Source organism: Aptenodytes patagonicus, chromosome 3 (assembly GCF_965638725.1).
Source record: "Aptenodytes patagonicus chromosome 3, bAptPat1.pri.cur, whole genome shotgun sequence".
In the NCBI taxonomy this organism is placed as follows: Eukaryota; Metazoa; Chordata; class Aves; order Sphenisciformes; family Spheniscidae; genus Aptenodytes; species Aptenodytes patagonicus.
In genome coordinates, this window is record NC_134951.1 from 35,683,810 (window position 1) to 35,711,737 (window position 27,928).

The 27,928-nt window shown below is 39.7% G+C and overlaps 1 protein-coding gene across 5 annotated transcripts; it reads right to left on the reverse strand.

Moving 5' to 3' along the window:
- Positions 1-23,531, reverse strand: ASRGL1 (asparaginase and isoaspartyl peptidase 1). 5 transcript variants are annotated; one of them, XM_076333033.1, is made up of 7 exons: positions 23,499-23,531; positions 21,808-22,050; positions 17,167-17,309; positions 10,541-10,695; positions 6,209-6,327; positions 4,139-4,249; positions 1-1,448 (listed from the first exon to the last, which is right to left on the reverse strand). In XM_076333033.1, the coding sequence occupies exons 2-7, from the start codon at positions 21,992-21,994 to the stop codon at positions 1,213-1,215; spliced, it is 951 nt and encodes a 316-aa protein (XP_076189148.1). In that variant the 5' UTR covers positions 21,995-22,050; positions 23,499-23,531; the 3' UTR covers positions 1-1,212. The 5 variants fall into 5 exon arrangements, with proteins under 5 accessions (XP_076189148.1, XP_076189144.1, XP_076189145.1 ...); XM_076333029.1 differs by lacking the exon at positions 23,499-23,531 and adding an exon at positions 23,284-23,407; XM_076333030.1 differs by lacking the exon at positions 23,499-23,531 and adding an exon at positions 23,243-23,407.
- Between the last annotated feature and the right edge of the window lie 4,397 nt (positions 23,532-27,928).

Genomic DNA, 27,928 nt, shown 5'->3' on the forward strand with positions numbered 1-27,928 from the left:
TGAAGATTTTTGCCGTGTTTATTTGGGTTATCTTGTAAAGGGAGCATTCCACGGTACGATGGCATGCAATTACAACATACAAATCTGTCTGCAGAGGAAACGTAGTCACCAGCTAAAATCCATAAAATTATTACACAGTTTTAACACAAAATTATGTAATTGTTAGAAAACAGGAAAAAGAAATTTTGCTCTTTAAAAATACAAAATCTTAATAAAGAAGCTGTATTAGAGGTAATGCAGAACATCAATTCTTTTTGAAAAAGAAAACCTCTCCAGAAACCGTTTCAGACTTCACACAAGAAGCTTGTTAAGAGGCAGTTTTATTTGTTTCAGTACAGCTTGCTTTTATCACTTGATTTTAGATAATTATTTTTCCAGTTAATCATGTCTCATCTTTAGACTTAAAAGATGTCTATCACCTTTGTATTTGAGTAGTAAAGATTGCTGTTTTATTTACATTTATTGAAATCATGATCTTATTACTACCCCAGATATTAAGTCAATAATATCTTTCCTGTTAATTATCCACATATACTTTGAAATATTGTAGCCTACGTTGCTGTCATCTCTGTTTTTTAAATGTAGGTCTGATGCCAATGAATGGAATAAAATAGGACTCCCCAGAAAGTATCACATTTCCCATCTCTGGAGAAAAGTTATTTTCTTTACTTCATTATTATTTCCCCTGACAGTTACCTCAAGCCTGTGACAATGACGCAGTCTTAACTCTTCACTGCTGTTTGGTGGCATTTCACTGACAGTTAGCACTTTGTTATCATGGGATGACTGCTCAGAAGACTCTGGAGAGCAATGCAATTTTCAAAATTCAGTTTTTAATTAATAGGTATTAATCTCTCAAATCATCCTGGCAGCAGTCTCTGAGAACGGGCGTGGAAAGGAGTTCCTCTAATACTGAAACTCAGGCTCCCTTTAATGTAGGATTAAGGCATGCTAACCAAGAAACCTACTGACTGTTCTCTTTCTTATCTAGAAAAGGAGGATCTCCTGACTTCCTGAAGGTATTAATAAACACTATACACATATCCATGACCACTGAAGAACTATGTCCAGATTTCATTTTGACTGCAAATGTGGCAATGCCTGTGAACCAATCAAAAGAGTACAGATCTTTCAGAAAGATGAAATCAACTGCCATTGTCCTCCAGTAAAAACTGGAGATCTTAATTCTTCCTCAGTCGATGTTTCTTTTTCTCAGAATCCCTCACTTTCAGATGTAAGTGCTTCATCAACAGATTTTGTATGCCTCTCCCCAGCATAAATCCCATAATGCAGCTGGTCATCCTTTACAGTAGCCCAGGACATCTGCTTGGTGGAGAACCTTGCTGCCCACTCTCCTGAATTGTTAACAACAATGACACCCCCCAAGCCCCCAACTCGTGTCTTCATGTAGTCCAGTGCAGTGTCAGCAGCCATCTCTGGTGACATTCCTGAAAAGAAGAACAAGGTAACTTCGTGGTATCTGTCTTGAAAAAAGTTTTAAAATTCCCTTCAAGTTTCACCCCTCCCCATGGAGCCAGCCAAATCTATTTCCTCCTGCAACTAAATCAGCAAGAAATTTCCAGTGTAGCAAAGGAACTGTTTATAGGAAGGCTCTGGACAGTTGCTAATAGCTGCTATGGTATGGTGCTGCTACAAAGACAGGATTTAAATAGCTTCCTATTGTAATTCAGTTTCAGTGTTCGCTATAGACTAACTCATCAACTCTATGTTCAAGACACAACATTGCTTATGCTACCATTTGAAGGCAAAAATGCCAATCTGCAAGCTTTCCATCAAAGGTTTGTCACAAGCTAGGTCTAAAGCATTTACAATTTGAAAAACAACACATTAAAACAATCAGAAATTTCAGTCATCATCTATGTTCCAAGTCCACTGGCTGCAATGGAGCTCAAAGCACGTACTTCACATTGTCATTATTTATCAAAAGCAGACATCAGCGTTACTCTTCCTGAAACTTCTGAAAGTATCAGGCAAGATGAGGACTCAACCTACTAGATATCAGAAAAAGGACCAGCAAAGCAACTTTATCTTTTCGTTACACTTAATTCATATTAACAGGAATATTTTCTAAATAATTCAAAGTTAATGTGTACATCATACACACAGGCCTGTAGTAGCTGCAGAACATTTGTTCACTACAAGTTTGAATATATATTCAGGAAGGCAGTTCGCTCGGCCTAATTGTTCTAAGCTATATACCACTGGTAATGTTATGCAGTTTAGGTTGCAGAACAAAAACTGACCTTCATGCCTTCCCTGCAAATTTTGAGTTAAACCCAAACAAAACCAGCAGAGTCAGAATTATTCACAGCACTGGTGACTGACAGGATAAAGCTCCTTTCTCTGATGTTACGGGTGACACTGTGACTATTCAAGTCAGTGGCACTGACTTCAAAGGGTCAGTATTTCACTGTTTGATTTTTCATCAAGACAACAGCTGCCACCATAAGACAGAGATTCCAACAGCTGTTAAAATTGGCAAAGCAATTCACTCCTGAAATATGAAAGTAAATTCTGCAGCATTGGTCCAAAAGAAGATACTTACTACATGAATTACTGAATAGCTGAACAAAATTATGAGAGAGCTCTATAGTTGTTCTTAAATATGCAACTTCAGTTGACCGTTCAAGGACTCAGAAAGTTATAATAACTTGAGGGTTTGTTTTCAGCGCCTTCATGGAAATGTTGGGGGGGTGGAAAAAAAAAGTCTATTGCTGACGTATTTTCCTGGCAGCTGAATTATACTTCTGGGCAGGATGAATGAAAGAGAGCAAGCACGGGCAGGGTGAACAAGTGCAAACCAATTAAACATGCACACATGTGGGTTCATTTTCTTTTTCTCCTTTTTTTAAAAAAATGTTTTAATTTGAGCCTCATTTGCCTTTCATACTGATTTATCACAAGCTAGATAACTGCTATCAAGGCATAGGTTTTGCAATGCAGTTAACTGCAAGCCAGCGAAGAAACTGGTTTACACGGTTTAGACTAAATAGAGCTTAGAAGGCCATTCACAAATTGAATAGCTAGAGACATAATATACAGAGTAAGGGGAGATCATAATGTGTTAGAGCTTCGGGAAATAATCTGTAGGTTGTATTTTATGCTGAAACTATCACATTAGCCAAGAGATTTACACAGAAATGCACCCATTCTATGCAAACAGCTCTATAAAGCATAACAAAAATACTCTCAGCTGTTACTTGTCTCTCTACTTATTGCTTCTCTGATGAAAATGTAAATTGAAAGTTTTCCAACTATTTCCAGTTTGGTTGATCTCAAAGCAAGTTACACTGCACTGCCCAGAAGCTATGGCTTTCTAAAAATAATGGTGATATCTGTATTAATGGTTCTTCAACTGCATGCAATACAAGTATGTTGTCTGGCTACGTTTACGGGCTGTAATATAATCAAGGGTTTAGATGACAGACTAACTCATGAAGGTAAAGCTCCAAAGGGTCATCCCACAGTCAGATTATATTACAGTCACATAAGACATACTGTGTCAGCTGTTCACCACATACCCACCCAGTCAGTTTAGTATATTTTCCAAAGCAAAATGAAAATTTAAATCATAGTTAAAATGTCTTTAAAAGCATTTCTGTTGCTATAATCAGAGTTGTTAAAAACTGTAAAAAACCTTTACAGTTTTTACTGTAAAGGTTTTTTTACAGTTTATTAGAAAGGTGATATCCTACGCTTTCTTATTTCAGCTCTGATTATCTATCTCTAGCCCTTCCCTACTGCTTCCTTAAATATATCTTGCTTTTACTTGTTTTCTATTTCTTTGTTCACAAAATTTTAGTTTAAAATTGGGAAAAAAAAATTATTAATGAGAACTTCAGTTAAACAAAGTAGACAATAATGTCTTTCAATGTACGTTGATGTAAAGCATGATTAAACATCAAGCAGCATGATATTTCTGTCCACTTAAGGCTATTTTAGCTTTATTAATACTTAGTACTTTGTTTTGTTTTTAAAGAGAGGTGACCCATCCACATAGTCCTGGGAGCAACTGTTCTGACAACTGTTCTAGGATGATAGTACATAAACTGAAACCTGTGATTAGGCAATGTTTCCTATCCTCATTATTTCAGCTTACAGGAAGTTTGGAATATACCTTGCTCCATGTGATAGAGGATCAGTCGGGCCAAGACCACTTTCATAATGCTCTCCCCATGTCCTGTGGTTGAAGTGGCACCAGAACAGTTATCAGCATAACCTCCACTTCCTTTTCAGAGGGGAAAAAATAAAAGAAGGCAATATTCTGTAATACAATTTACCAGCTCTTCATTCTTTAAAATAGGTACCGAACATTTCTTCCTAAAGGTCCAGCAGTTCTGTGCACTTCTGGGAGCGAAGCATCGGTAACAAACTTCCTTCTCATTTCTGCCTCAGTTTGGAAAGTAAAATACATGAAAGAGATCAACAACAGCTGGATGAAGTCAGTTGCCAAGTTGAGAGAGCAAGAAGACTAGTGATCTGCTTGTGGTACAAGAAGCAGAAGCAGGCCAACACTTCACAGGGATGGGCAAAAATGTTTTCCAGAATAGCAAGGGATGGTATATTGATGATCAGCAAGATAGCGATGGGATGCAGAATGCCAGGTCACACAACATTACCAATTGAGAAGACTGATGAAGGAAGATCTTGTGAGGACATTGGTGAATTGACCAAAGTTTCAGGGGAACTTATCCGCAAGAGCAAGAGCAGATAAGAGATTTGAAGAGCCTGGGCTCTAGTGAAGCATCACAAAGCACTCCTGAAGAATCTTGCAAGTCCTCACCACAAGCAGAGTGTTTCTTCTGTTGAACTCCCCACCCCCCTTTTTTTTTTTCCTCCCATCCTTGTTTTGCTGGCACATTCCACACCCTGTTCTCCACCAAGCTTCCGCTTGCTCAACACCCATGTTTCTAGCACATCTCCTAAGAAAAATATTTCCCAGGAGCTGCGGAGGAAGATACCAACAGCATTATAAACAAGGTACTGGGGGAGAGGAAAGAGACATAGGAGAGCAATGAAAGTTTCTTCCCTTCTGTACTTTCTTGATCAGACCAGACTCTTTGAATGGACCCCAATTTACACGTGGAAAAACACTGCCACAATCAGTCTGTCAAAGCCCCCGTTCAAAAGGCTCTAATATTTAAAAGGACAGCTAGCATTTCTGTATCCAATCCTGCAGATGTCTAGCAAGAGCAAAAGTTGCAAGCAATACGCTCAACAGTACCCAGTTTCACTTGTCCTTCACAGACTTATGTCCCATACTACAGGAGCCCTGAACACGATCTACATAAGAGAAGGGTATTTGCAGTCAGAAATGAAGCTGAAAATCACAGTCAAAATGTGAAACCCAAAAGAGGGTACCAAAATATTAGCAACTTAGGGTACGAGAGAAACTTAGTGTTAGTTTTATAATAATCATGTACTGCCAACAGCAGTGCTATTTGAGTTTGGAACATGTTTTACTAAAAATAATTATTTTTTCCAGATCCCAACTGTATGGTAGAACCCTGAAGCAATCAAATGGCAAGTCTGTCCCATGAGAGGAACAAGTCTGGGGAAAGGATTTCAAGTGTCTCTTTATACTTGGATAAGAGATCTCTTAAAATATTTCCTTTATTCCACACCACATCTATTAGGCTCCGAGGCAGTCTTATCACGACTCTCTAAGAACAGGAATTTACTCAAAGTTGCCAGTCATTTTACAATTCTGGCTCACTGATATAACGAACAGTAATTACAATTACACCTACTTCCTTAAGTATCAAGAAACCAGCATCTTAGTATGGAACAGGCTACATTTTTTGACTTAGCTGTAAGCATGGATGTACAAAAGGAAAGCTTTATCAGAATGAACAGAAAGGAAACACAGGAAAAAAAGAAGTTAGCATTCAGGAAAGGACAGAAAAAAATTCCCATCCCCATTTTTCAGACAGAGAAGTGCTGGATGATGATAATACAGCACTACACCTCTACTCCCCCAAGCCTTACTTGCACAACTCTCCATGTTGTGTTAAGGAGCTTGAGCTTTGATACATTTAAATGTTAGACCTCCATTTCAGATGTACCAGTATTTATGTTTCATTTCACTAATGAAAAGGAGAATGAGCAATACTTTTTTTTTTTCTTTTTTTCTTTCTTTAAATGAAAGACCTACAAAAAAATGAGAGGCAAGACCCACACCCCATACCTATGCATGCTGTGTCACCAACACGGCCCATCAGTTTATTAGAGAGTCCTCCAGTGGATGTTGCACAAGCTACATTTCCTTCACTGTCTATAGCAACAGCACCGACTGTTCCAAGGTCTCTGCCAAGAAAAACAGTTCACAAAATTAGGCAGAATTAAAGCATACCTGCCAAAGCATGTTGCATTTATTTTCCAGGTAGCTTTAAAAAAGATTACTGCAAAAAAATTACTGCTCATCATAAAGCTATTTTTTACCATGCTTCTCATTACAAAAATAACAAGCAATATGCAACAATTCTCATAGCTTTATATTTAATAGAGTAGAAAACACTCAATTTTTTTTTTTTTTTTATCTCCCCATGACTTGTTTACCTTCACAGCATGGAAACTTCGACTTGGGGAGGAAAAAACCCACAAAACAAAAGCACACAGGGCAGAAATATTTCTAGACATCATAGTTCTGGAGTAGTTTTTTGGCTGTGACACACCTGACACAAAACTTTCCCCTAAACAGCAACTCAAAGACGCAAGAATTGTCTCCACTGTCTCAACAGGAGGTTAACCGGAATTATTAATGACAATGCACGTAAACAAGTGAATACAGACAAGGACAGTAATGTTAGGTATGCACTGAATCATTTCCTTCCTGTTCCTCCTCTTTCCTCTTCCTTATTCCCCTAAATGTTTGAATGCCACAAAAAAAAAAAGCTATTTATGTGCCTTTCAACTAGTGTTGTTCACAACGCATCATTAATACATATTTTCGTCTTTGTACTCTGTAGCTACGCAATCTTGAGGTTTAAATCACTTGGCCAGTAGAATCTGTTGAAACCGCACATCAGCTTAAAAATCTTCATGCACTAAAGAAAATAGAAGTCTCAACTACCGCTTTATTTCTTCAGCACAGAAAAGTCATATATAATAGGCTGCTTAAAATATACATGTGTATTCATACTCGGAGAAAAAAAGGCTATTGTAACTTACTGTAACAGTTGCTGCACTGAGAAGCAAGACATTACTAAGAAGCAACAGTTTGAGTGTCCACATATTCCAATCTTGGCAATTCATGTAGGAACATAAAACATTATCTGGCTAGGAGAGGTATAACAAAAAAAATCTAAATCCCTCCACACAGGAAAAGAATTTGTAACAATCCCTCAAGGAACTGCCCAACAGGCGACCGACTGGAACAGGAATACCTTTGGAAATTGCCTGGGCACGGGTGAGAGTCTCTCTATAGCTCCACAAAATCTAAGCTAATTAAGGCAGACAAAGTCTTTGTGTACCATGAAACCCACAGTCAATTTCTCAGAGAACCCCCTTCCTGTTCCCTCCTGCTTATGTAAAATATCATACTGTCAGTCCCTACACTTCATTCACAGCAATTCAAAGTTGACTGATGAATCACAGGCCTTACAAACTGCTCTGACATTTATGTGGAGACGGACCTCATCTCAAACTGAGATGATGGTGCAGATGGGCTTCCCACCCATCCATCTGTTACAAATGATTTGCTGAAAAGAGTATTAGTAAATTCAGTACTCCCTTACACACTCATGTGGCACCCTTCAACCAACTAAAGTTAGATCCTCCTGAGAAATTAAGAAAGGTGCATCCAGATGTACATTTTCCTAGGTATGTATTTACCTTAAGCAGCAGTGAGAATAACGAAAGTACACAGATCACATACACAGCAGCTATCCATTTTGGTATGAGAGCTCAACTGGCAACAAATAACAAAGTGAATGTGTCTGACATACCTTATCTGCGGTGGAGCAAATAAGACAACTACACTCTATTTCTTACTGTCCCTTTAAAGTTTTTTATTGCTTCAGTGTCACATATTGTTCATCTTCAGAACAAAGGCAAAGAAGATATAAACAATCTGTTGCGTAGCTAGTTGAGACTCAGAAACATTACTAAGGCAGGCAAAACTGTCTAAGTAGAGATATCATATTATAATCATCTCTCTATTGTTAGTTAGTGACAGTAGCAAGAACCTCAACAAGTACCTGTAGTATACCAGGGGATGCTATTAGTAGTAATGATTTTGTTTAGTCAAGAATTATGCTTATATACTGCATATACTGTGATACTGAATGGATCGCTTGGATTTGTTCATTCCCTTTTGTCTAAATCTTTCATTATCCAGTACCCATGAAGTTACGTGTACTTACTCTATCCCCATTCAACTAATAAGGCATCTCCTATTTCACCTCTTAGCTCTGCATCAGTAGTAGGGTTTTCTGTAGATTGCTGTCAGGGTCCTTGTTAATTAATGCCTTCTCGAATTACTCTTGCACTGTGATTCACAGAGGGGCTAGTAGCCCATCTACTACCTTACGGTCAGACTCAACTCCCTTTCTGTGGGGTTCTCCAGCAATCTCCAGCAATTCTTGAGAAAGGTATGGTCAGAATCTTTGGAGTGAGAGACTGAAGATAAAACAAACCACACCTTATTCTCAGCAAAAGGTGTACAAGATGCCATATTGTACGTGCAATGGAATCGTAAGCTTCTAGCATAAATGAATGCAGGCTTCTAACCAGCAGAACAGAAAGGTCTCTCTTCTGGAGACACCAAACTTTGCTTGGAAAGCTGCGAACCCCCAAGGTTTCCAACACTGTTAGGACCAGAAGACTGGAAGTAAAGTACACGCCAACCTTCAAATTCCTAGTATGATCTGGTATTATGTTGCCTCTGACTAACGCTACTTCACCTTCTCTCTGTTCGCCTCAGGCAAGTTTCTACATAATCACTGTGGACATAACAGGGAAAAAGAACATTCCACATGTGATACAGGAACAAATGGGCTTGCATAAAAAAAGACCTGTTTTCAACTGTGAATTTGTGCTGATGTTTTGGGCACTGGTTGTCAGAAAAAGAACAGCGTGGCTAAGACAAGTAGTCTTGAGCCCTTCAGAAATACACAAGCCTTCTATTATCAGATATTCCAGAACAAGACAATGCTGAAATTGAAGATGCCTAACACTGTTATAAGAAAAAAAAAAAATTAAGCCGTTATAAAGAATGAATGGAGATTCAGATGCCATGCCATTCCAATGTATATATTCAGGAGACTAAGTGGCAGTAGGGGCTATGCCATCCTCAAAATTCTTCGCAATGAATTATAATACCACACCGTCCTTGGATAGACCATGGATCAAAAGAAAACTTCTGTGGATACAAGATGAACTACGACTGAGACCTTATGGTCAAGAACAACTTCACTTTGTTTATAAGACCATATTTACACTTGCCTCATGAATTTGTTTTTCCTTCAAGCAATTTACTGAAAGTAACATGTAGCTTGTAATTTATAGCCTCATTTCATGGACTTTAATTAACGTGCCCACAGAAGAAATTTCCTCCTTTTGATCTACAAATTCTTCAGCTCTGCTTCCCTCATTACTACTATTTCACAGAACAGATGAACATCATGTAATACAGCATTTATGTACTGTAATACAGTGTTTTCCTATGCCACAACCATTGACGTACAAATGGAGGCTCGAAACAACTTAGTATTTATGCCTACCTCCCAGGCATAAAAAACGTTTTTGACACTGATGATTTTCCTTCCTTTCCCATCCACCTCACCTTCCTCTCTACTTTATATGAGACTTGCTTATTTTTCAAGTGACTTTCGTTTTGCTGTTGTGCAATACCATCCAGTAGCATCTCTTTTCACACCCACCACTACACTGAACTTCTTGGTCAATTTTTTCATTCCTATCTACAATAACCAATAGCCACAACCAGCACTCAGAAGGAGTTACTGGGCAAAATCTGATGTCGTTTAACTACCTAATCCAGTTTAAAGACAAATCTGAGCATCTACTTAACCAAGATCAGCTTTATTATTTTTTTTTTTCATGGACTTGTTTTAAATTGTGGACTGGAGATTTTTCAAAATCAGTTTCTCCATGGAAAAGAACTATACAAAGTGATGCCTGCTGTTCGTTAAAGCTGCTCTATGCACTTCTATAACTGGTGATTTTAAAAGCAATAACAAGTTCTAACTTCGTCCTCCATTAATGCCACAAAACTATGTCAAAGTGACCAACAACCTTCTTAAGCATCAACAAGTTTGTTCAAGTTTGTTCCAGTCACTTACACTTGAGCAAATTCATTGCAAGCTTGATTTTTCATTACTTTCACTGAGGACATACTGTGAAGACTGTATCAAACCATGTAACACTCAGAACTGAAGTATTCTCAAGTCTGAATACAGGCCTTCAAGCTTTGGTATTCTGGTTTTTTTTTTTTTGGAACTGATAGCACAAATTAAATTACCTGGATTTAAAGAGAGAAAATATTTTACAAACCCCCTACTTCTGAAACTCTTCAGGGTTGGAATCTGGCTCAAGGTTCTTCTTCCATCTCTCCCGGGATCTCTCGGTTATGAGTGTCTCCCCTGGAGTGTCAGGAATACCCATGGCCTGAGCAAACAGGTGTGCACCACAGCCAGTCAGCAGCATGTGCTTCGTCTGCAGAAAACAGACAAGAGATTCACTGACAATTCTTGGTTTGCGTTGTACTGAGCAGTTTTGTGTAATCAACTCTTTATTTTTAGAATTATCCACACAAAGAAAACTCCAAATGTTGTTTTATTTTTAAACTTTCTAGATTTCTATGCCTATATCCTCTTCTACTAGCTAAAAAAATTTTCAGCTCTCCAAAACACAGATACAAACTTTCATCATTAGTAGAAAAGAATTGCATTTATCTATTTAATACTTGTTATAATGGGAGAAGAAAAATTGGTAAATTTGCTCTTTTGCTAATTTGCATGCAACTTCTTTGTACTGTTTCCAGTCAATCACCAAATCACTACTTAACTGTTCTGTCCAGTTAACTAAGATCTAGAAAGATTTTTCTCAGAAGGAAAGAAGGGTAAATAAATTCCTGTTCTGTTTGAAGGTATTACACTTCGTACGAGTAAAATAACAAAAAAAATGTAAATATCATACACTAAAGTGTTTCTTAACATCAGCTGAACCATTTTATTTCAAATATTTCCTTCAACTAGCTGCTACTCTTATAGGTCCAGAATTTCAAATTTAAGAACAGAATACTGTTCTAACGGGTTTGACCAAAAAATGTTTGCTCTCTTCTAACAACATTTGCAGAAGCTCCATTTTGATTCCTTTATTTAGCAAAGCACTTAGACCAGATTTTAAGTCAACAACCTTAGTTAAATCCATGCTTCAAAGTCTGTACAGCTTGGTTAATTCATATTTTAGAGAAACTTGCCAGATAAATTTATTTCATTAATCCTTATACTTTAGTAGGACCTCTAAAATCTGATTTTTTTTTTTTTTTTTTTAAATCTGTGTCCAAAAATAAGCATCAACTTCTTGGACCACTACACAGCTGTTAATTGCTCATCAGAGCCCGGGAAGATTTTGGAGGAGCAGTGGTCTGACTATACAGTATGGAGTCATTTCAGAGCATAGCACCTAACTTCAAGCAAGCTTTTATGTCCACGCAGCAGCACAGCACACAGGTACCAGCTGAGGTCCAAAAAGTAGAACCACATGATGCTGGAAGCAGCAGGCCTGCAGAGCCTTGCAAGGGCACCGAAGTAGCCCATACTCGGCTCTCAGCCTGAAGCAAGGATGCCAGAGCTTGGGTATTTCTGTGTCATGCTGCATTCTGCAGGACATTTACAGTCTCGTAGCTTCAGACTTTGAAGATGGTGCAGACTATCAGCTTCTGTTGATTTCTAAAGCAATGACAAGCAATCACTACCATGACCAACCCATAGCACTGCATTGTTTTAAAGGATTCCAGCCGAACCTCTTCCCAAACCATGGACACTGATCTCTACTTAAGCTTATTACAGCCTCTGCACTAACCCCTTCAGATAGTTACAGAAGCAGGAAACGTGACTACACTTTTGAAACATTCCTGATGTGGTGGCCCCAACATCAAACGTTTTCGAAAATTTAAATGCCTTTTTATTTACAAATTAAGTCCTGAATTCATGAGAGTATTGCTTTAGGGAACAAGAATAAGGGTTACAATGAAGAAGTCCTCTGTATATGTGAAAGAGTGGACAACAGGCTTACGTGCTGAGTGATGATACCAGACAATAAAAGACCTACCTATTTCTAACAAAGCTAGTGTTCTTCGACTTGAAAGCCAACTTCTTTGTGCAATACTGCCCCCCTCTGCCACTAAACCACCAGGAGCACACGATCCAATAATTCAAATTGGGGTGGGTTTTTTGTTTGGTTTCTGGTTTTTTGGGGTTTTTTTAGGAAATACATTTTGACTTTATCTGTATCAGAAGGCTCTGTGCTCCATCACTTGCTTTCTTCAGCAATTAAGACTCTGTATCATCCTTTAAATAAGTTAAAAAAAAAAAGAAGTTTTATTGTAAAATGTGGAAGTTATTTCTTAAGACTTTTTCAAAGGGTTCCCTCCCATATGCAGATTCTGATAACACACCCACCTTCCTGAGCTGCACAAACAAGAAATACTTGCATATAGAGGAATAAGCTTCTATGATAGGGTTTTTTGTTTGGTGTTTTTTGTGGGTTGGTTTTTTGTTTGGGGTTTTTTTTTTTTTTTTTCCCCCCAGTCCTCACTGAAAAGAAGGTATCAAAGAGAATTTGATTTGTTTTTCTCTTCCATATATCTTGCCGAGCAAAAGAGCTGGTAGAACATTGCCAAACAACTCAAAAGCAAATTTTTCTGTCTCATCCTTCTTCTACAGTTTCATAAATATGTTTGCTAACTTTAAGTGCCTCATTTTTCTCGGACACATTTATATAAAGTAATCCAAAAGGACAAAAAAAAAAAGGGGGGGGGGGTCCACAGATCTTACTAACAAACAACAAGTGTTGGCAAGTTTAGTTAATTTCATGGGAAATGGGGAAGATAAAATCCACCAAATTTCTGCAGCTGGCCTGAAATTCAGACCATCACTGTTATTTATTTAACAATCCCGGCAGTATGCAGAGCACAGCAAAAATTTGCGCCTTTGCCTTGAGAAGTTTATGTTCTAAGCTAAATTCTCCTTTGTCTAATGTAGGGGGGGGATTACATGCCCTATTAAAAAAACACCCACAAAACCCAAAACACAACCAACCACCATTTCAATGTATCATTCTATTTTTGTTTACTACAAACAGGAATAATTCAACAGGAATTTAACTGCTTTCTCAAGGATTTGTTGAATTAGTTAATGTACTAAAAGCCTTCCATCTCTAGAGGCTGCTGTGTTCAATAGCATAGTAAACCATGAATGGAAATTATTCTGGTGCCCTCCTTTTTTCTACCCCATGAATTTGGACAAGTTGGAGCCCAGTGAGAATGCGACAGTACACAGGATAAATCTGTGCAACAACAAGCTAGAAGAGCTACTCTGTCCACCAGATGGAGCCCATATTGTTCCATAATAGGAATGGAAATACAGAAAGTTACAAGCAGGTGGGGGGTTGGTTGGTTGGTTTCTGGGAGCTGCATGTTTCAAAATTCCTTAAGGCAATGAGGCATCTCAGAATAACTGGGAAATAAGCATCCTAACATGCTTCGGACCCCAGGAAAGCTAGTCTTGTTACCCATGGGTCACAAAGTTAAAAATATTTTTAACTATGCACAGTAAAACAAAACAAAATACACTTTGAGAAGTACTGTGAAATAGCCTAGGTTGGTGTCCCAAAATTCCTGTCCAAGATGAACAGAAGAGTAACATCAGTTGGTATTCCCATTTACAATACCTGATAGAGAAGCAGCAGAAAGTCACCTCAACACATATCAAGCAATTTAGGCCAACATTTACATTTGAACTTTGTCATCTACACAGAATTTGTTGCATCTGGGCAAAGAGTAATACACTTTACCACAAAATTTCATGGTTTAGGGCTATACCATTACACTTGGTCCTGTACAGTTGAATTTTATTATTTCCTTTCAAATTTAGCCTCAACATTTTTGAGCACCAGGAGCACCACACAATGACAAGAAAGGCCTTATAATAGACGAGAAAGACAAAGGAGACTTTTTGTTTTGGGGGTTTTCTGTTTTGTTTTTTAAAAAACACTTTGCAAAGTTATGTTCTCAAAAACCAACAGTGTTGTTTTGACTTTATTCTTGTTGACTTAAATGGGATTTTGTCATGGAGAAGAAAAAAAAAAAAATCAGTGATTCTGGAATGGGCATTCCGTTCATCTGAACTGAACAATGGGCATTAAAAGAAGTTATCTACAGTAAAAAAAACAAAACAAAACAACATTCCCCCCAACACGCTAGAAGACATCTCTCCCCCAACCCTCCACCTACATTCTCAAATTTTTAAAAATTTGGTCTTGTGAAGCTCTCTACCAGCTATACTTATTTATTTGTTCTAGCTAAATGACAGAATAAATCCCATGTGAAAGCTTATTCATCACAAGTTTTAACATTGTTTTCTAGTAGACATACATTTTTAAAAGTATTTATATTAAATACTTCAGTGAAAAGTTCTGATTTTAAAAGCAGAACTATCCTCCAATTAAGGGCAAAAATAAATCCTATCTTCTTTGGAGGCTGTTGAGGACAAATTACATTTCAATTTTCTTTACAGACCACCAAAAGAGGTTTTGTTTCCTCAAAAGTAACTTCCAAAGGTTAAAAAAGCATAAATCCTCTTTGTTAATAGTGTTTTTGCAAATACGAACCCTTTTCAACAATGGGGCAGCTGCACTAGCAGGATGAAAAATGTAAACTCCAAAGACAGTACAAACTTTTTGATCATGGTCGCAGTCTAGTAATGGGAAAACAGATGCACGTATCACACAAATGACCTACTCCATCCTGAACCATACCAGTTGCACCATTTCTGAAAAATTAGAGATGTCTGCTGTGGCAGATATTAGAGGGACTTCTTAGTGGAGTAAGGTGGGATTGATTTTACGTAGAAGGTCAAATAATAATCATTTTGCTGCCCTGATAAGTTTGATTCTCTTGGAAAATCTGTCACCATCACATAGTGCTAATGTTATCTTCTAGCCAATGTTATTCAAGCTAGCCAATGTTATTCCAATTTACAAAAAGGGTGCGAGGGAAGACCCAGAGAACTACAGACCTGTTAGCCTAACCTCAGTTCCTGAAAAATTATGGAGAAGATTATACTGGGTACTACTGAAAGGCATTTAAAGAATAATGCAATCATCAGGCACAGTCAACATGGGTTCACAAAAGGAAAGTCCTGTTTAACCAATGTGATATCCTTCTATGATAAGGTCACCTGCCTAGTGGATGAAAGGAAGGTGGTGGATGGAGTTTTTCTGGATTTTAGTAAGGCTTTTGCTACTGTCCCTCACAGCATCCTTCCGGACAAGTTGTCCAACTGTGGGATAAGCAGATTCACAATATGCTGGGTGAAGAACTGGCTGAAGGGCAGAGCTCAAGGGGTTGTAGTGAATGGGCCTACATCTGGCTGGCAACCGGTCACCAATGGTGTTCCTCAGGGTTCAATTCTAGGGCCAGTCCTGTTCAATATATTTATCAACGATCTGGATGCAGGAGTTGAATGCACCATTAGCAAGTTCGCCGATGATACCAAACTGGGAGGTGCTGTTGACTCTCTTGAGGGACAAGATGCCTTGCAGAGGCATCTAGATAGATTGGAGCACTGGGCTATGATTAATGGGATGAAATTTAACAAGTCCAAATGCTGGATTCTGCACCTAGGATGGAGTAACACCAGGCACAAGTATAAATTGGGAGAGGAGTGGCTGGAGAGCAGCCCTGCAGAAAGGGATCTGCGGGTGCTGGTCGACAGCAGGCTCAGTACGAGTCAGCAGCATGCCCTGGCAGCCAAGAGGGCAAACTGCATCCTGGGGTGCATCAAACACAGTATAACCAGCCGGTCAAGAGAGGTGATTATCTGGCTGTATACAGCATTGGTGCGGCCTCACCTTGAGCACTGCGTGCAGTTCTGGGCCCCACAATTTAAGAAGGATGTGAAGGTCCTTGAATGTGTCCAGAGGAGGGCAACAAAGCTGGTGACAGGGCTGGAAGGAATGTCCTACGAGGAGCAGCCAAGGACTTTGGGCTTGTCTAGTTTGGAGAAAAGGAGGCTGAGGAGCAACCTCAATGCTCTCTACAGCTTCCTGAAGAGAGGAAGTGGAGAGGGAGGTCCTGAGCTATTCTCCCTGGTATCCAGTGACAGGATGCACGGGAACAGTTCAAAGCTGCACCAGAGGAGGTTTAGACTGGACATTAGGAAGCTTTTCTTTACCGAGAGGGTGGTCAGTCACTGGAACAGGCTTCCTAGAGAGGTGGTCAATGCCTCAAGCCTGTCAGTGTTTAAGAGGCATTTGGACAATGCCCTCAATAACATGCTTTAACTTTTGGTGAGCCCTGAAGTGGTCAGGCAGTTGGACTAGATGATCGTTGTAGGTCCCTTCCAACTGAAATATTCTATTCTATTCTACTGCTGGAAGACTATGACTTTGCACTAAGGCTACCATCTGATTAGGTCACAATGAAGAAGGCCACCTAGAACAACATAAGACTGCATTACATGGTCAAATATGTTATTGGGTCACTTAATTCAGTTCCATATCATTGCAAAGTACATTATCCAACTTTAATCTTGCAAGTTCAAGCAGAAGACTTGGTGACAGCATAAAAGCTCTTCAAAAAAACAAGTGAACAAAAAAAAAAAACCCCTAAAATCTTCAACACCAGCTGTGGAGCAACAGAAGATTTACATGTATAGGTCAATTTCTCCTTGAGCTTCCAATTGCATGGCAGAACTTATGTTTCCTTAGAATGCTATTTTTAATAAATACCGCTCAAAAACCCATAAAATAAAAGTTCTTCGTGGTCACGACCATAGTTTCCAAACACAACCATCCATTTCTCCCTTCTTTCCTGCCTTAAAGCACTACACAAACATCATCGAGGTGTATCAATATACCAGATGAAGTTCTAAGGAAAAAAATGTTTCATACTCAGCATACCTTTTCCATGACAAGTCGAGCGAGTTTTATTGGGTTTGCTATACATTTAACTGCAGATACTGCTCCAGAGTCTAAATTTTTTCCATCCATGATAATGGCATCCATTTCTACTTCACCTTTTTCATTTAGGACAGATCCATAGCCTAAAGACCAAAAAAAAAAAAAAAAAATTGGGGAGGAAGGGAAAAAGAAGGAAGTCATTAAGAGCTAACCATCAGGTGATTCAATTATTAGATCTCATCAAGCAAACTTTCTCTTTCCCAGTTTGTTGTCTGACTTACTGAAAGTATCTCCTGAATACAAACAAAACAGCAAAAACACTGCTGAGTATAACCACAAAATCCAACCATTAACAGAAGTCTCACAGGGTACAACATCTATTTTAAAATCAAGTTCTATTTTTAAGATGAAAAACATATTTCTAATCCCATCCAAAATGATATACTAGATACAAAAGTTAAAACGACAATCATGAACAGAATTCTTTATCCCCCAGATCACTTCAAGTGAACATAAAACTATTTTACCTTTACAGTTCTTCCAAAGGAGCATACAACCTAACCCAGCAAAATAGTGTAATGTTCAATCCTATCAACAGATTAATGTCACATAGCATTCCAAGAAACTGCCAAAACTGATGGAGCAGAATAAAAATGTCCATTCACTAGTGTAACAAAAGCTTGAAATAACCAGTTCTTCATTACCAAATAAAAACAGTAGATGAAGGAATTAAAAAAAGAAATCAAGTAATAAAATGTTGGGTAGTTATTTTCTTCTGTAATTATCGGTGCTATCACTAACCTAATTGAAAATTAATGCGATACAAAATGAGACAATGCAAATAGGTTTGGGTTTTTTAATAATGCCAATAACTGTATCACAGGGGAATAATCAGTTGTAAGTCAAGTGCACAAGCCTTGCTAATAAGGATGGAGAAGGCTAAACTTAAAAAGAAGTAAAAAAACCCAAAACAAAACACAGCAGACTTACACAGTAGCTCAGGTAGAAAGACTTGAACATTGTACAGAGCTAGAACAGGTTTTTTTATTTCTGTTAAACCAACATTAAGGCAGGTCAGAAATGACTGTTAATAATTGTTGACATAAGACTTCTATACCAATGTACTTCAGACCTGAATATATGAAGTTAAATCCCCTGTTACAGGAGACAAAATCCTGTAATCCTCCTCCTGTAATCTCCAAAACTCCCCCTGCCACACACAGACACGCCTGAACTCTGCCCCCAAAAAGTTATTTTTTGCCCCTCTCTGACTGCATAAGCTATTCCAGAGTTCAGTCCTGCATCATTCATAAAGTGCTAATTTCTAGACTACACTGATCTGTGTAGAGCTTATAGGTAACTTCCTTGTGCCACCCGTGTTAACATCATTCTTCCAGCTTCTCCTTTATGGTAATATAAGGAATGCCTTCTTTGTTTTCTCAGATAAGCCCTGCCATACTCTTTTAGCTTCCTTTGACAAGGTAGGCTCTCTAGCTCATGATCACCAAACTCCCACTAGAACTAGGATATCCCCTTCTCAAGCATCAGTGACCAGAACCATGGTTCCAGGGGAAGCTTTACCAGCCCCCTTCACCACTGCATTAATAGTATCCTATGTCTACTGGACATCTCTCATGGGATACATCTTAGGACTTCCTAAAATTTCCTGAGCAAAACGCAGCTGCAGACAGATCCTACAGTCAAAGGCAGCTTCCTACAAAAGCCTCCTTTTACAGTCAGTGAAGAGAGAGAGGTGCCCTCTAAGAACAATTCATCCTACTTGCCTTAGAGAGCTGTACAGCCATCCTTTCTCATTCCACTGACCACCGTGAAAGCCTATACACCATGGCAAGGCTAGATACTAAACTTCAGGTTATCTGAGGTAGGATTTATCCTTCCTTCTGTGATTACAGACTGTCTTTTCACCTGCCTTCCAGCACAATGGGTAGGGACTACCTGCCTCTGAGGCCATGTACCGTTGGATACCATTGGCAGCAGCACTGAAAAAAAAAGTTTGACTCACTTGTGAAGCCAAGGCAGGGAAAAAACCAGAGACAACAAAAGACAGAAAATCTAAGGGGACACAAATAACAAACGTGTCTGACATTAGCCGAATCACAGCAGGGGTACTGAGAGGAGTACTCCAATTCCCTCTATCTACAGATAGATAGATCTGTCCTGCAAAGGCTGAGGAGGAAGCGAAAGGATCACTATAATGACAGTTCTTATATCTGGAGTATTCACACCAAGCTAGTTAATACTGCTAGTCAAAGAGATCACATGAAGGAAATATAACCAAGGCCACTTCCTCATCACAAGCAGAACTCGATGACTTCATTATGCTGCGCAAGTCACTAAAATGGTAGTTTTAGACAACAGTATAGCTTCTGAGCCCCTCCACCAATCCTACACCAAGACGCATCTACACAGTGTGGCTAAACCCTATCATTCAAAAAAGGACACAACTTCATCGTTATGCCCATTCTTCCCAATCTTTATTGTTGTCTCTTAGCAATGTCTGTGTTTTCCTAGAAAATAATTATTACAGTAAAACTGATTTTTCTTTTACAAAGATAAATACCACACGGTGAGTTTTAAACAGCCACTCCAATCAAGGCCCTCTTCACATAGCTTTCAGCTCATTTTTGCCAGCTACTGAGAGCAGCTGTATCTAATGAGTATTGACACAATTAGATGTATCTGCAAGTGATTACCAGATTACTTGCCATTTAGATAAGCATAGTCGAACTTGAACAAGGGCTTAAGGCTCAAGTCCAGTTTAAGCAAATTTTGCTAAAAATTGCTCATTTAATATACTACAAACAGGGTATAAATATTGTTAGAACAAATTGAAGTAAACACCTTTAGACAAAAAAATAATTCAACATATATTTAATTAAGGATAAATGTGGCCTTGGACCATGAAAAAGTGTGCCACAAACACATACTGCACTTTGTACATCAAGCAAAATGTTAAGTTGTAACTGCGTATCAGTCATTGGATATGGTAGAGTCTAAGGTCCTATCCTCAAATGATATGATCGTTTTTAGAAGAGTATACACTCCTCACAGGTGTCAGTTCAATGACAGCACACTACAAGATAGCATGGCTCAGAAAAAGCAGTATTAGTGACAAGGTATCACAAGAAGGCTAAAAAACCCCCAAACTTGTATGCAAAACACAGAATATTGCTAGTTATTGTGATCCTACTTAGAATAAGTGCCCAAATGTTTCAGACTGTTTTGTACAAGTTAAATAAATGAGCCTAAACAGATCATTATAAAGTAAGCTTTCATCACTGAGAGACACACTGAGCTAAGATGTATCTCCCATCTAAATAATTTTGATTTACAGAACAATCAAAATTAGTGTATAAGAAACCAAGTATGCAATTGTTTACATGGAATGATTAAGAAAGAGATGTAAACAATCTTTAAGCTTATATTTATATTGAAGTTGCTTCCACATTAGCGTTGGACACCTAATGTCAGGCAGAACAACACTGAAGAGATGCTTCTCAAGAATTAGGATTTTTTTCCTGCCCTGAAGTAGCTGGTGTTTTTACAATAGCAAATCTAAATTATCTCGCCAGAGAGATATTTTGAGACACAACCCAGAAACATAAACAGAGCCAAAGGCCAAATAGATACTGATTGATACTGACCTGAGCAAACCAAAGTCCTAAAGGCTAGTGACTGATTTAAAGAACAGGTGAAGAAAAGTAAAAGTTAAATGAGAGAATGCCATCCTGATGTTAATTATATAACAGTACACACTGCACCTCTAAGTCCACTTCATGATCTCCTCCTGAATTCTCTAAAAATCAAGTTCAGCCCAAGTCAGTAACAAAACACTGAAAGTTTCATCTGAAGTAAAAGCTCTCCCTCACTCTCAATTACAAGGTGAGAAGGAACAAGTGAATCTCTGCGAACTAATCGTGCACGTAACGAATAGCTATGTTATCTAAAACACTGAACACTGACAGGTCTTTCTTTCCATGTTCATTCCTGACATACCTTGGTGGGGGTGGGGAAATATTTTCACTGAAATTCATCAAAATAATAAATCTGAGGTCGTACGAAGAGGAGAAAAATATTCAACTATTGACGTTAACATTAATCATTAGGAAATCCAGTTATGAACCTTTACTGTATAAATTCATGACTCATACCATTACTGCATTACTGCTGTAATATTATTTACAAAAGCACTAATTGCAATCATTAATGAAGAGAAAAAACACCTAAAATCCCCAAGAACCATATTCCTCTGGCAACTGGTACAGGTCAAGCATTAAGGCTTAAACATTGCTGCAAGCTATGTTCAGGTGCCTTAAACATGAATGTTAACTAAACGTATACTCCATTAAGGAGTCCATGTCTTAAAACTGAAGATGCAGCACAGTAACAGGACAAGACTTACAGAACAGCAACACTGCAGCACAAGAATGAAACGGCAGGGATAAAACACGGAAAAACGAGAAAAGAGTAACTCATCTGCCTAAGTGTGCTCACGAGAAACTATGGTATGTACTGTGCTATTTTATTATACAGAGAAATAAACTATTTCGACACACCAGTATTTACTCCACTGCAATGTGCATAATTCAAAGAAAACGCACTTAATTCTTGAAAAATTACCTGCATTAAAGTGAGGATCATCTTCCATTGATCGTACTGCCTCCTCAACTGCATCCAAGGCACTGCCTCTCTGTTTCAGGATACCATAACCTTGCAGTGCAGCTCTGACAACACCAGCACGGCTTCCCTCTTCTCGTTCTTTAAAGATCCGGCCAGCTCCGCCATGCACCACAATGACAGGCTTCATCCTGCCAAATTCCTCCCAAGGCTTTCAGCTGTGCACACAGGTTACTTGTAATTAGCCTATTTTGGAAAGAAGAATCTTTAGCACATGCTCCCTTCTACATGGAGAGAGCCCTGCATCTACATGGAGATATGGTCAGTTTGACTGCAACCATTTTACCTTTCAGGAAGCTGAGTACTCATGCAAAGGAGCTCCTAATTCAAGTTTCGACTGGAGGAGGCCCCAAGCAACTCGGTGCAACTTTGACGTCAGCCCTGCTTTGAAGGCCCCTTCCAGCCTAAGTTAGTCTATGATCTTATGATTTAGCATGAAGCCTGTCTGGTGATATTACAGCTTACACAGAAAAAAAGCGTCTGAGTGACTCTTGATCCTGCTAACTGCTCTTCACACTAGATGGGTAGCATCATTGTTTAAATACAGAATACAACCAGCAATAAAGAAAAGCGACTGACCCGACCCTAGTTAACAGCTTAACCAACTCTACTGCCTGGATTTCAAACCTCTGACCTCTTGCAAAACTTTGTACTTCATGCAGGAAAACAAGGCATTCAAACCTGGCAGTCAACACTTGGTTGTTACTGCTCACGGCCTCCTGTGAGCAAAAAAGAGTGTTGCTACGCATTCTTGGTGATAGTGTTCACATTTTTGTTTCCCGAAAAAGGCAAAGGAGACGCAGCACCATCTCCCACCAAAATCTAGGGCACCTCACAGAGGAAACTCTCCACATGAAAACAGTTTCTCAGGGCCACCTATTTTTGGAGGCTGTTTAGAACAACATCCAACAGCCTTTCTCTCATCCTATATGCAAACCCTTTAGACAGAGTCTCCCCGTAGTCCTGGACTACTGACAGCCCTGTCCCTTGCACTCCCGCAGCCTCAGGAGCGGCACTTGCTCTCGGGGCCCGCTTGCCAGGATGGCAGCACGAAAGCACCAGATGAAGATCCAACCTGTGCTGTTTGGGCGTTACAGCCCGAGGTGGGGCAGAAACGTCTCGATTATCACCGAGGATCCCGTAAGCGAGGCCTTTCTCCTGGAGGCCGTTTGAGTTTTTATTTCAATCGGCAGCTACGCTCTTCCCTCTGCGAGGGTCTGGGGAGGAAGAACTCAGCACGGGCTCTCCCCAGCCGCGGACCAAGCCCTGCCGGGCATCGCGGCGGTGTCTCGGCCCGGGGTGGGCCTGGCCCGCCCCCACGCCCCGCCGGGCTGCCTGCCCGCCCGCCTCCAGCGCCCCCACGCTCGCTCAGCCTCACCCGCCCTGGCGGAGAGCGAGAACGCGGGGCTTGGAGCCCACCTGCAGCGCCCCGTCCCCACAGCAACCCGCGGCAGCCGAGTGCAGCGCCAACCGGCGCCCGGGACGCACTCCCGGCCGGATGCCGGCGGCGGCGGCACGGGGTGGGTCCGGCCGGCCCAGCCACAGGGGATGCGCACCGCGGCGGCGGGCGGGCAGCCCTCTCCCCGGCGGCGCCGCTGCAGACAGCCGCCCTCAGCAGATATGGCGTCCCCCACCTGCCCTGAGGGATGCCCACAGTTAAGATGGCGGCCTGCTGCCATTCTCGCCCGGGCGTTCACTTCCCCACCCCGTCAGGGGGCCGGGCGCCGCTGCCTCAGTTCCGGCGGGAGCGCCCGGGCTGCCGGGCAGGGACTGCTGCCGCATCATGCCCTTCTCGGCTTCGTTTCTCCCCTCAGCCGCAGGCAGGCGGGGAGCGAGTTCTCCAGCAGCACGCTCCCATGGAGAGGCCGGGGCAGTGCTGCCGCTGCGCTGCAGAAGGCAATACCTGCGACGTAGCATCACCTCATCACCCACCACCGCTTGATTTCCCCTCGAATTAAATTAGAAAAATGGCACCTCTCCCCCAAATCGAAACCCAATAGCACATAACCGTGTGCCCGCCCTTCCCCTCTCCTCTGACCAGGCTGGGTTATTCCCATTCCCAAAGCTTGGGCTGCGGAGTGTAAGGTGAAAGGGGCTATAGGCCCCGGGGGCGGCTGGGACCTGTGGGAGATACCGCATACCCATCTGCTGTCAGGTTGACGCAGACCAGGTGAGGATAAGCAGTATTTGGCCATGCTGATCCCAAATAGACAGCAAAGGCAAGAAATAAGCTTGCTATTATTAATTTTTTTTTAATCATAGGCTGCTGGTGGAACAAACAGTTGTTTGCTATAAAAAGAGCTACTAAAAAAAGTTCTTCCTGAAAAGGAAAAAATATTTGTAAAATAGAGTTCACTGGAAAAAAATTCCAAAGTTCTTTACCTTTGTAGTAAAAAATACAAACAAAAACTTCTCAAAATTTATACAGACTCTACCTGGCAAGTAGCTGGCCTTCTTCCTTGACCATTCCTGCTTAGCTCACCACCTCTTCGCTTCTTTTTCCTCCATTTTGTTGCTGTAGGTGAGGCTGCAGGAAGACCAGTGAATGCAGTCTGCTGTGGCCACGCAAGGAGTCGAGGTGACATGGCTGTGAAAAAGGACAAGGATTTATGGCAATGTGCAGTCACTCAATTTAAGATCTGTTTTGATCCTGAAGGTTGGTTTAAAATGAGTTAGTGTGGTTTAATTAAAAGGAACTACTCTGGATGGTTTTTCATTGTCACTGATAGGATTAACAAAGAGGAATTTAAATTTCCCATGTGAATTATTTGAGAGTACCGCTTGTTTTTATAGAATATTTATCTTGCTTTCAGAGGCAGTGTCAAAACAGGAAACTGATACTAGTTAGATTAAATAGTTTAGAAGAATTATTTCAATTGTTTGCATGGACAGCTGAACACTAAATTTATATAGTAACCTTAAGTTGAAATTTTAGCATTAGTCTAATGTTACGATTCAACAAAACAAGCGTGTCACTTGATAGAACTGGAATAATCTGTTTCTACATCAGTTTTCTACCTTAAGCCCTCTTAGGCTGCCGCCTTTGCCATTGTGGTCAAATAATTTTATGTTCTTTTAAAAATGCTGTAAAGCTTCTCAGAACTTACTGGAAAGTATTAGTTTTGTAACTATTATGTAGTTTTTTAAAATCAACATATTGAATTGCATATCAGGAATCTGTCCTAAAGCTATGTAAACTGTTAGGATAAGTTTTAAATAATTACTGTAGAAACCTATTGATTTAATTCTTGCTAATTTTCTTGAGAGCTTTGCATATTATAATTGCCAGAGAAGCAAATTTAAAAAAATACAGAATAAATTAGTTCTTTTGCATGTGCAGCCTTGTGGAGATTAGCTTTCCTGCTTGTAAGCTGAATGTGCTATACTTGAAAGAGGTGGGAATGTGTTACCACAGGTGAGTAAGGGCTAGAGGGCTGAAGCAGGGAAGTAAGCGTTCTCGTCGCATGTGGATAGGGAACACGTGTGTGTGAGAATAGCCTGATATCGTAGGGTCTGTTCTGCATCTCTGATGACTAAAATACAACTATAATTGTGCCTTCTATTTTCCTGCAAAACCCATATAATTAAGGGCATGCCCTCCTGCTTCTAGAGAAAGAATTCCCCTAGAATCTCCTTGAAAATTTAATTTTAGGAACCCACAAAGAAAGTAAAATATATTGTAAAAGTAACTCTTTTAATGCATATGCATAATAAATCTTTTTTTTTGAGTAAATGTTTATGTAGCAACTTGTCTGTTATCCATGAACTATTTTAAAATCTTCAAAACATAGTGTAGAACAGAAAGCAGCGTTCTGTATTTTGTTACTTGGTTGTAGGAGCATGCAGAGTTGATCAAGGCTAATGCTGCTTGAGCAAGTGTCATAAGCATGCAGAAACACTAATTCAAAAAGTCTGCAAACTTGGATCATTTTATATTAGGCAGAACTGTCATATGGAGATCGCTGTGGCATTAGGATGCTCAGGTCATGCTCTGCAAAAACTTATGCATGTTGAATAACTTCATTCATGTGCACAATTCGATTGAGTCTGTAAACCACTTCTTACCATATTCTTACTGCAAAGAGTATGCTACCATTTAGAGAAGCTGGAAAAACCATTTCCTCTGAGAATCAGTTTAATTTTTTTATGTAAATTGCAATATTTCTTAAACTTACTTTCAGGTAAGATCAGCAGTGAAATGTGCAGCACTAAGATGGAAAATGGTAGATGTGGTATTCACTAAAATACAAATGTGATCAACTCAAATTCATTAATGAGTTGTATGTCGAATAGTTTAGCTGGAAATATTTTCTTGGGTGGAGGGGCTAGAATCGCCAATGGCAATGATGTTTTCTCCCCTTCTGCCCAGAAGTGAGATTAAATTGGAGATGGGTTCATTTTCCTGCTTTGAGGAGATTTTAACCCTAGAACTCAGATGTCCTTCACGTAGCAGATTGTCCCAAACAAGAAGTTAACAGCATCTTATTGCTCCCAGTATTTAAGTATTTCGTACACAGTGGGATGGTCCTACCAGAGATACGGAAGTAGGTGTCTGAGAAACCTGTGTGCTGGGGGAGAAGGTGGAGCGGCATATGATGCAGTACTGGTCATGGGAAATCCCAGTTCAGATCCTAGTTTCAAATGGAGCACGGAGTGGGTTTGACCAGTTTTCAAAGCTAAAGTTTAAAAATGGTCCTGGTGGTTCCTGTCTCTGTGTCATGTGTATTTACTGAGAATTTATCAGTATTTATCAGCCTTGTGCTCTGGTGAAGGTGGATTTGAGGTGAGTGTCCTAAGCACAAGGCAATCAAACTGCAACATGGATGACTGGCAGAGTCTAAAATTAGAACTTTTTGTTCTCCTTTTCTTTTCTTCCTGTTGTTATAAGAGCCCTGAAACCATGTTGCATTTTTGTCACTGCACGCCTGAAAAAACATGTTCATCTATCACCTCTGTGCTTTTGAAGTCCCTTCCACAGCCTGTGAAGTCTATAAATCCCAGCCTGCTCCATTCTAATCACTTTAACTTCAAAGAAGGCAGATCAAGTTCAATTTTTTGAGATTATTTTCAATTCTCTGTTTATTCCAAGTTTTACCTTCCCTCTGTAAAACTCTTTTCAGACATTCTTGTTTTGGCTAATCTGCATAGTACCTATGTGCAGCATGTTGGAAAACCTGTCTGTATGTCTGACAGAAGCTTACAGCTTCCCAGCAAGTGCAGGGGACTTCTAGACCGATCCGTTCAGAGAAGATGGCACCCTCAGAGCTGGCAAGAGTGATACTTGCTTTGGTTCAACCCCATGCCCCTAGCCAAAAACACTTGCAAACTCCAGAGCTATAACAACAATTGCAGGCACTTAACCCCCCCAAGATTTAGGAAGTATTTCTCTTACATGCCTCTCACGTTTATTTTGTCTTTAGATTTTGATTACATTAGGAAAAATGCAGTTCTTTTTGTTCTTAATGATACATAATTAACATGCTAAAGGCTATAATTAAAACAGAGATTTTAGCTTAGCCCATGTTTTGGGCAAAACTATCATGACTTTTTAAAATACATTTGAACACATTTGCTTAAATACTGCTTGAGATAAGTCCTCAAACTTACAAACACTCCAGGAATTTCCAGGGAAATTTATAATACACCTTAGCAGTAACTAAGGCTCAGTTCTAAGTATTTTGTCATGTGTGTAATCTTACTGAGGGCGATAGAAATTTCCACGGTAAAGATTTTAAGCGGCCTTGTCGATATATAGAATGCCTTGGGGAGAAAAGTTAGCATAAAATAGTTCAAAATAATTCATAGAGGATTCTCCTGTCTCCCAGTTGGAGCAGAATGAAAATTAATAAAATGACAAATGAAAATCTGTTGAAATTCTTTCTTTCTCTGCAACTTCTTGTCACGCAAATGTATGGACGTGTAGTGACCCTAAATGCAGTATATCACAGAATGCAGGAAATAAAAGAGCAGCAGCATGGCAGATACATACCAAGTGTATGCATGATACTTGAGAGATACTTGAAATACTCTTCACACTTGGGAGATGAAATAGGAATAAAATGAA